The 10,420-nt window shown below is 44.2% G+C and overlaps 1 protein-coding gene across 3 annotated transcripts in view; it reads right to left on the bottom strand.

Annotated features, from left to right (window-relative positions):
* Nucleotides 1-3,716: 3,716 nt before the first annotated feature.
* Nucleotides 3,717-10,420, bottom strand: part of PCID2 (PCI domain containing 2) — a 56,141-nt gene continuing 49,437 nt past the window's right edge. For 2 of the 3 annotated variants that reach the window (XM_078783261.1, XM_068124438.2), the window contains 2 exons: nucleotides 5,673-5,796; nucleotides 3,717-5,369 (listed from right to left, as the gene is read on the bottom strand). In XM_078783261.1, coding sequence (XP_078639387.1) covers nucleotides 5,280-5,369; nucleotides 5,673-5,796 — 214 coding nt within the window. In that variant the 3' untranslated portion in view covers nucleotides 3,717-5,279. The remainder of the gene's footprint in view (nucleotides 5,370-5,672; nucleotides 5,797-10,420) is intronic. The other variant, XM_068124439.2, reaches the window with a different exon arrangement.

The raw sequence follows: 10,420 nt of genomic DNA, 5'->3' as shown, positions 1-10,420 counted from the left end.
AGCAGGGGTTAGCCTTTTTTGGACACCTTGGTCCCCTTTTTGAAGCTATGTTTTTTTTTTTATGGCCGGATGCCCTTCCTGTCGCCAACCCTGTTAGTCGCCTCTTGTGACACGCAGGGAATTACCAGTGAACTGGTACTGAATTTGCCGACCTCAGAAGGATGACAGGCTGAGTCAACCCCCCTGGCGTTCAGCGATCAACCGGGATTCGAACCCAGGATCCGAGGATCCCAAGCTGGCACCCTAACCGCTAAGCCAACACCAGGCAACTATTTAATGATGTAAGATGAACTGATTATATTTTGGGGTCAAGAGGTGAAATGTTGGATGTCCGGTTCGGTAAAACTTCTGTTACCGAGCTGACTTGTGAACTAGTCCTGGGATTTTCACCATACTTGGGATAATTATATATTATGATGCAAAGATGAACTGATTAGATTTTGGGGTCAAGAGATCATAGGTCATGGTAAGTTACAATTATTTTGTTACCATGATAATTTAAGAACGGCTGAAGGGATCCAAGTCAAACTTGATACAAGTCGGAACTAGATGGTATTCATGGAATACTTACTCTGCACAATCAACTTGGTGTGAGCCAACTCTTCTATTTTTGAACGTTTCTTTTTTTTGATCCAATATGGCTGCCAGACAACGTGAGCGATGACATCATAAATTTATATTCTCTAAATAATTGTTGCAAAGATAATGCTCAATAACTTTCAAACTGATCAGACTAAGAGTTGTCCCTGTCAAATTATGACCATAATTATGGCACCAATGACGTCATCGTTAACACCGATTCCCCACATGGAGTTATTTACAATGAGCCATGTTTCAATTTTTTAAATGCTGACACGGCACACACTTTACTGAAATGCAGACACAAATGTTATATTTTCGTCAAAAATCGTCGGAATTTCGCCAAATCTGTTTTGGTCGTGTGTTAATATACCTCAGCGATTGACAAATGTCCAATCAGAATTTTATTTGAGATCAAAATGACCCCGTGAGGTCGCTCCGTACTTTGCCTGCTCGTCATGTGCAGATGGATAATTAATTCCATGCCCACTATAGAAGACTCTTCTTCTTCACGCAATAACTTCCAGCTTCCAGACCGTACATCCAATCATCTTGGAATTTTGCAAACGTGTTACACTTCATGACCTTTACTGTAATATAAAGTTTCACGTCGATCACTGAAGCGGTTCAAGGGTTATAAATTTTTAAATATTTTCGTTTAATTATCTACATCTGCCAAACCACATCACTTATTGCAAATTCGAAAAGGTCAATTTGAGTAGACTGATATGCTGAACACATCTGTGTAGTTTCCCCTCAATAGGATCAAAAATGAGGGAGGAGCTAGATTTTAAAAGTTTATGCTTAAAAACGTCAGAACTCCAAAACCATGTGACGCATGACGTCATTCTCGCTGACTTTTTTGTTCGTCATGGGTATGCGATTCAGCCTGCAAAGTTTGGCCTCGATCTGTTCAGTCGTTTGAGAAAATTGGATTATAGTGGTTTTTCAGGCTTTTCACTCAAAACAATATGGCGGCCGAACCACGTGACCTACGACGTCATTATAATTTTATTTATGCATCAATTTATACCGAGAAGACGCTCAAGAAATTTCATCCTGATCGGATAAAGTATTTTACTTGTCGAATTATGACGTCATAACGGCGGCACCTATGATGTCATCATTCACATATGTCATTCGGCATGGCGAGTTCTTTGCAACGAGACCTGTCTCAATTCTTTCTGTGCAGCGGTTTTTGAGATAGAGGTGCAAAGTTTTTTTGGTTTTTCCAAGATGGTGCCAGTACCACGTGACTTGTGACGTCATAATATTCACTAAAATATTCTACAGGAGGCGGCCCTCCTATGGTGAAAATTTCATGCCAATTGGACCAACGGTTGCCGAGAAAACGGAAGCCTCTCCTCGGTGAAAGACACATGAAAGCCCACTTGGAGTTTGCAAAAAAACACCTGAAGGACTCTCAGACTGTGAGAAACAAGATTCTGTGGTCTGATGAAACCAAGATTGAACTGTTTGGCTTCCGTCTGGCCACTCTGCCATAAAGCCCAGATCGTGGAGTGTTGCAATGATGGTTGTCCTTCTGGAAGTTTCTCCCATCTCCACACAGGATCTCTGGAGCTCAGCCAGAGTGACCATCGGGTTCTTGGTCACCTCTCTTACCAAGGCCCTTCTCCCCCGATTGCTCAGTTTGGCCGGGCGCCAGCTCTAGGAAGAGTCCTGGTTGTTCCAAACTTCTTCCATTGAGGAATTATGGAGGCCACTGTGCTCTTGGGAACCTTCAATACAGCAGAAAATTTTTTTGTGGGCTTTCCCAGATCTGTGCCTCGACACAATCCTGTCTCTGAGCTCTGCAGGGAGTTCCTTCGATCTCATGGCTTGGTTTTTGCTCTGATATGCATTGTCAGCTGTGAGACCTTATATAGACAGGTGTGTGCCTTTCCAAATCATGTCCAATCAATTGAATTTACCACAGGTGGACTCCAATCAAGGTGGAGAAACATCTCAAAGATGATCAAGAGAAATGGGAGGCACCTGAGCTAAATTTCAAGTGTCATAGCAAAGGGTCTGAATACTTGTGTCAATGTGATATTTCAGTTTTTTCTTTTTATAAATTTGCAAAACTTTCTAAAATCCTGTTTTCTCTTTGTCATTATGGGGTATTGAGTGTAGATTGATGAGGGAAAAAAAGAATTTAAACGATTTCAGCATAAGGCTGCAACATAACAAAATGTGAAAAAGGTGAAGGGGTCTGAATACTTTCTGAATGCACTGTTTGTATAATAATGTCATAATGTGGGCGGATGCATATAGGTCGACGTTGAAGAGTGCCCTTCTTGTTTTTGTAAGCTTCAGGTGGATTTATTTGGATGTAATTCATGATGTCATGGCTGACACGACTACAAGAAAAATGCAAAAGACGAACCCCAGGTTGACCGTTTGGAAGATGCAAAACAGTTTTAGCTTTGGGCCGTCCTCCGGGTTTGAATGTTCGCCTAGATATAAACCGTCACCCAGGTGATTCACAGGCAAGGTGATGCATCCATCATTATATGGCTATCCATCAGAAGGATGTTGAACGGGAGAACTCGTCTGCCGACATCAGTTGGTGACATTAAAGATCACACGGTGTCCTTTGCGAAGGGCAGACGACTTATCGCCGGCATCCTGAACAAATTACAAAGGCCTGGCCAGCTGGTTCGTGAAGACTCGGGCCAAGCTCTCCCCGCCCAACTCCACAAGAAAGGTGGGATAATGGTGGCTGTCGAAGAAGAATTTCATCAGATGAGGGAAATTGGTTGGTGACGTGATTCTTTCACACATTGCAGAAAAGGTGTGTTTTGTGAATTTGGAGAACAGTCAAAATGGATAACTTCATTATTTATTTTTTGTTCAGTGCCTTCTTACTAAAGTGCTCGCACAACAAGCGGAAGTGAAAATGTATTCTCGGATATGTAACTATTATTACAAGTCAGGCACAGTTCTGATTTGTCTCAAACTACTGGGTCCAGGGAAGTGACTTTACCAAATTTCACCCACGAAGAGCGATGTGAAGGCATCGTCGGCATCTTTACTGCAGTAATTATAGTGATGCGACACGTGATGATAAATATGACATTCTTTCAGTTGTAATTCAAAGTTAATTTCCAAGTCATGCACTGGAAGGCGTCCGCCGGCCCAGTCGACACATTTCATTTATTGTTGAACAGTTTACAAGGATTACTTTCTGTTACATCTCTCTATCCCGCAGCACTTTTGCCAACGTGATGCACCTTAGGTATCCACCGGTACTTCCTGCCATTCACTCTGCACCGAGTTACGGCAATCTTGAATTACCCCCCCTCTCCGCCCCACTATAGTCAGCTTACGCAGGGTCACGCTGACTGGCATTCACACACCAAAGTGGACACTTTAATAAATGTTCATGAACGAACAACCACCATGTAAAAGTGGTGGAGGAAAACAAGCATGAAGTACACGCAAAAAAAAAAGCATGAAGTACACGCAAAAAACAAGCATGAAGTACACGCAAAAAACAAGCATGAAGTACACGCAAAAAAACAAGCATGAAGTACACGCAAAAAAACAAGCATGAAGTACACGCAAAAAACAAGCATGAAGTACACGCAAAAAACAAGCATGAAGTACACGCAAAAAAACAAGCATGAAGTACACGCAAAAAAACAAGCATGAAGTACACGCAAAAAACAAGCATGAAGTACACGCAAAAAAAACAAGCATGAAGTACACGCAAAAAACAAGCATGAAGTACACGCAAAAAACAAGCATGAAGTACACGCAAAAAAACAAGCATGAAGTACACGCAAAAAAACAAGCATGAAGTACACGCAAAAAACAAGCATGAAGTACACGCAAAAAAACAAGCATGAAGTACACGCAAAAAACAAGCATGAAGTACACGCAAAAAAAACAAGCATGAAGTACACGCAAAAAACAAGCATGAAGTACACGCAAAAAAACAAGCATGAAGTACACGCAAAAAACAAGCATGAAGTACACGCAAAAAAACAAGCATGAAGTACACGCAAAAAACAAGCATGAAGTACACGCAAAAAAACAAGCATGAAGTACACGCAAAAAACAAGCATGAAGTACACGCAAAAAAACAAGCATGAAGTACACGCAAAAAACAAGCATGAAGTACACGCAAAAAAAAAAGAAAAAGATTCACATGTAGTGCACGCACCCTCATTGCCCCCCTTTACCCCCTCCCGCCCACCCATTTTCCCAGTGAGTGTGCCAAATCCATCCAAACATTTTTCACCGCCAAATTGTTGCACCCGACTGCTAGAAACTGCCAAAAAAAACCTTTATTTGGCTAATTATTGGTACATTAAAACATTTGAAAATGAAGACCGAGTCTTGCACCCTTGACCTTAAAAAAAAAGAAGGTCCCGAGGGCCAAACAAGGCGACGGCGGACTCTATTGCTTTGGAAGTTTTAGTTCTGGGAAGTTCTGCCGATGAAAAGGATATTTTAAATAAATGACATCATTAGTCACAAAACACATGAACCTTATTTGAAAATGTCTCAAACATCGATGCAGGAATTCTGGACAGCCTTGGATGACAAATAATAATTAAAAAACATGAAGTTATTCTGACAACTCGGAATGTAATTTTGATATGAAATTAACACAGTTTTCCAAAAGCCTTTTTCACCCCGAACGAGACCGGTGGGTGCTTTGTAAAATCCGTTCCATCGGACAGGTAAACTCTTCAGATGATGGCGGATAGAGGAGGAAAAGGGTTTTGTTTACTCACGACCAGTTTCTGGTGTTGGTGAGAAATGTAACCCTTAATGTGACCCTGGAAAAAAAACAATAAGGGTTCAATCTTTCGATTTCCTCACACAAATCAGATTATTTTTTTTGCCCAAACAGCACGAATGCATATTTGATCGGCATCCGATTGCAAGTTTGACCTTCAGGTTTCATCATAAGTGAGGGGGCGGTGTCCTTGTAGATCAGGACATCGATTATATTCGGGTCGGGAACGAAACCCAGATGAGACGGTTCAAAAATGAATACAATGGCATCTGATCGATCCCGACAGTCCAAAGCTCATTCAATGTGAAGAAGAGTTTGTGGATGCGTTTGCAGAGTAACTCACATTGAAGATGAGGTTAGCAAGCAGGCATTGAACTTCATCGAGGTCCACATTCTCAACTTTCATGAACTGCAGGGCTACAAGAAAGGCTCCCAAGGGCAGCAGATGGGTCTTCAGCAGCAAATACCTACAGGTTGGGTGGAGGGGAATGACTGACTCACTGTCCAGCTTGTTTTTTATGTATAGTGAAGCATGCTAATATGATGCTGTTTTGGATGTTACGTTGGGCCCTGCTCGATTGGAAAATAAAATTTGGCGAGTATGATGTTTGTTTTATTGCTGTATTCTTTTTATTCCACATGTAACACAGAAATGGTTAGACAACTGGTGGGATAAATTTACCTCCACCACCAAAGGTGGGTGGAGGTTGTTTTCATCCCTGTCTGTTTATCTGTCTGTCAACAGGATCTCTCAAAAGTTGTGGATGGATTTGGACGAAATTTTCTGGAGAGGTTGGGTGTGTGACAAGCACGAATCGTTTTGATTTTGGTAAAGACCCAAATCCGGATACGAGAAGTTTTAAAATTAGGTGACAAGAACAAGCCGATTAACTTTTGGTTCAGGTCCAGATCCAGATCTGATCCATCGGTGGGATACAACACGTATACTGTTCAGCCTGGCAGAGTATGCTCCACCGAGTGCTGTTCTACTTTACTACCTGCGATCCGCACCTTTACACGTGCTCCATATTCAGTCTCGTGTGAGCAAAAACAAATGGTTAACGTGGCATAGCAGCAGGCCAAGGTTTCACAGGTGCTTCCAATTTCGGTTCAAGCCACACCATTACTAAAGATTAAGGACAATTTAAAACGACAACATCGTGTATTTAACATCAAATCATTTTTTGACCAATCACGATATTTCATTTCAATACCTCAATTTTTTTGAATACCAAGTCGAGGCTCATGTAATAGCGAACGCATAGAACATATAATAAAGTGAGGGGAGACAGAGGGAACAACCAAAGAAAAAAAAAAACAACAGCAGAGAACGGACATCAGGAGATCTGTGTAAGGGAGAGGGGTGGTGCGGGGTACATGGGATAAACAAGATGGACAATACAAGGACTTTCAGGAAAGCAAACAAATTTTCAAAAAGGTGGGTTTGGGGTAGATTAACGGGGGTAGAAAAGATCACGGTTTTGGATGGGGGAAGATAAGAGATGGTGGTGAACAGCTGTTTTAAAGACCTGGAGGGAAGAATGAGATTGAAGAGAGTGAGGGAGTTTGTTCCAGAGGTGGGAGAGAAGAGGAATGAAAGAGTGAAGGTGAGCAGAGAGTCTTGATTTTGGCAGTTTCACGAGAAGAGGGTTGCTGGCAGATCTTGTGCGTCCTGAAGGAATATTTGGGGGACAAAGCAGACATCTGGGGGAGCAAGGCCAGAGAGGAGTCGGTAGAAGACAAATACCACCAACCTGCCTGCGGTGAGTGAGTGAAAGGCCCTCACAATCGGCTTCATCGTGGGAGATTCCAATGATTCTGAATGCTTTAGTTTCAATAGCGGTACGCCAAGCTAGGTGTGAGGCAGGAGCAGCAGCCCAGAGGGGAGAACAGTATTCCATCAAGCTGCGGATAAAAGCCTTGTATGTGGTGCGGAGCTCAGGTGTGCCAAAGACGGACCTCGTACGACGGAGGATGCCCAGTCGGCGACTGGCTCTAGAGGATCTGTTTTTGCACCTTTTTGTGTAAAGCGGTACTGTTGGCTGATTTCCAAGCTGATGGCAGATGACCTTGAGCAAAAGAGAGGGTGAAGAGAGCAGAGAGAGGGTGTGAAAGAGCGGCAGAGCAGTATTTTAGGACCTGTGGGCTAATGCCGTCTGGTCCACTTGCAGAATCAGAGTCAAAGTTTGACAGAAACCTCACCTTGTCGGGAGAGAAGGACACAGAGTCCAGGAGCAGCTTCGTAGGACTGGGTATGGTGGGTACAGGGAGAGATGGGTTTGGGACACAAGATTTTGAGGAAAACACAGAGTTGAGGCATTCAGCCTTTTCATTGCGGTGTCAACTGTGTAGCCATTTTAGGTAAGGGAGGAGATGGAGGGGGAACAAACACCAGAAACGGATTTGACCAGACGTCACCAGGATTTGGAGGAGGGAGACAGGTTTGAGAGTTCAGTCTTGAGATCAGAGAGATATTGTTTCCTGGCTCTCCTGAGGGTAGACACACACTTGTTCCGAGCTTTGTGAAAGGAACTGAGATTACCTTCAGTTGGATTTGCCTTCCAAGAGGCAAAGGCAAGTTGTTTCAGGGCAACTGTCTCACCACAAGATTCAGTGTACCATGGGCGGGAGGAAGGGTATGACAACTGAAGATGAGATGGGATAAATCTGTGCATGACAGAGAGAGCAGTTTACTTTGGAAGAATTCCCAGGATGAGTTGGTGTCAGAGGCAGTGGAGATGGGAGACCAGTCCAGATGATTTATGGTTGCTTGCAGACAGTGCCAGTCAGCCTGAGTGAAATGCCAGATTCGTCGACACTGAGGAGGCTCTCTGAGAATGGCCAGAGAGATGTCCACTTTAACAAGGAAATGATCAGATGAACCGATTGGAGCAGAAGCAGAACAGCAGACATTTTCAGGGAAGTTTGTCATAACCAAGTCTAGAAGAGAAGATACTCCATTGACTGAGACTCGGGTCGGGAAATTGACAGATTGTGTCAGTGCCAATGAGTCGCAGAAGTCCTTTGCTGAGGTGCCATGGCTGGTGAGAGAGGTACCTTCACCCAGCCAGCTGGCATGATGACAATTGACAGCGGTACAGCGAGATGTTGTCTCTCTGGCAAGATGTAAATGGAGTCATCACTGTTTGGTGAACGGTAGAACACACATATGAAAGGTGGGAGCGGAGGGAAATCGTAGCCAGAGGGACTCATGGGGTTTGGAAGGTTTAAGAGCAGTACATGGAGTGAGAGTTTTTTTTTTTTTTAATGTACAGTACAGTGTAACTCTGCCACCAAGATGAGGCTCAGGTCTATCATACCGAAGGAAGGAGTAACCAGGGAGAGATACTAAGGAGTCAGGGACGTCTTGAAGGAGGAAAGTTTATGTCAAGCAGATTAAGTCGAGTTTATGACAAGCGACTTGTATGGAGAGATCAGTCAGATTTGAGTGAAGGCCCTGGATGTTTGAGGTCTATACCATTAAGGAAGAAGGAGGGGGAGCATCAGGTACAAGAAAGGGGAGGGGTCAGGTAAGATGAGGGAGGAGAGGAGGAGGTCAGGAGAGCAGTTGACAGTGTGTCAGCGATTGCAGAAGAGCAAGGAGAGAGGGCAGAATAAGGAGGAGGACAAAAGGATAGGTGGTGATGGGATGAGGCACAGTGAGGAGTAATATGAGGGGGGGAGGAGGGGAAGTAGACGATTGGAGGAGGTGGAGGAAAGAGTTGGAAGGGGGAGAGGGCAGCTTTGTGGATGACTTAAGAGGAAACCTTGAGGAGGAGGGGTGAGAGGGGAGATTTGAAGGGGAGGGGTGATGGGGGAAGTTGGCAGAGGCAAAAATTGCGCATCCACAGTTGAGAAACCAGAACCGGAAGTGAACAAATCCTTGACTTTTCTCTTTGATTAAGAGTCTATCAGTCTTTTTACATTGGACCACATCCAGGGCCCCAGGGTGAACGGAATGTGGCTAGCGCTGAACAAGAGTGAAATGATTCAGGGGTGAGTTTGCCCCGGGGTTCATAGCTCGAGTGTAAAAAGGCCTTCAGAAGTTTGAAAATACATTCGATTCTGTGGACTGAACGAGGGCCTTAACACTCCAACATATTCCTGATTCCTGACAAATCTCACACTCTTACGATGTCTCTTCGAAAAGACCGACTGGAAAACCCTCCCATCTACTTTCTCAACAATCCTCTCCAAGAAGTTCTGTCACTCAAGCTTTTGGGTCTCACGATCTGCCATAATCTTTCCTGGGAAAACCACATTTCCAAGCTGGCCTCCAAAGCCAGTCGCTGACTGGGCATCCTCCGTCATGCGACGTCCTTCCTTGGCACACCTGAGCTCCTCACCACATACAAGGCTTTCATCCGCAACTCAATGGAATACTGTTCTCCCCTCTGGGCTGGTGCTCCTGCCTCACACCTAGCTCGTCTTCACGCTGTCGAAACCAAAGCTTTCAGAATCATTGGAATCTCCCGTGATGAAGTTAACTCCGAGGGCCTTTCACTCACTCACCACAGGCAGGTTGGTGGTCTTTCTGTCTTCTACCGACTCCAATCCGGCCTAGCTCCCCCTGCTCTGTCTGTGCTGTGTCCCCCAAATATTCCTACAGGTCGCACAAGATCTGCCAGCAACCCTCTTATGGTTAAACTGCCAAAATCAAGACTCTCTGCTCAGCTTCACTCTTTCATTCCTCTTTTCTCCCGCCTCTGGAACAAACTCCCACACTCCCTTCAATCCCACTCCTCCCTCCAGGTCTTTAAAACAGCTGTTCACCACCATCTCTTATCTTCCCCCATCGAAAACCTTGATCTTTTCTACCCCTGCTAATTCACCCCAGATACACTTTTTCGAAATTCCAACTTCTTTCCTGGAAATCCTTGCAGTGTCCATATGTTTTATACCACTCCCACCTCCCCCCAAGCCCTCTCCCTCCCACAGTTCTATCGATGTCCCTGCTCTCAAATGTTGTGTTTGTGTCCTTCACCCTCTCTCCCCGTCTTGTCTACCGCTCCCCTTATTTTGTGTTTTATGTGCCGGTTTGACTTATTGTGTGATTAATTCTAGCTATTTCACGAGCCTCGATCTTGTATA

Source organism: Myxine glutinosa, chromosome 8, assembly GCF_964187855.1.
Source record: "Myxine glutinosa chromosome 8, kmMyxGlut1.1, whole genome shotgun sequence".
Classification (NCBI taxonomy): Eukaryota; Metazoa; Chordata; class Myxini; order Myxiniformes; family Myxinidae; genus Myxine; species Myxine glutinosa.
The sequence above is the reverse complement of the archived record's forward strand: the minus strand, read 5'-3'. Positions and strand labels throughout refer to the sequence as shown.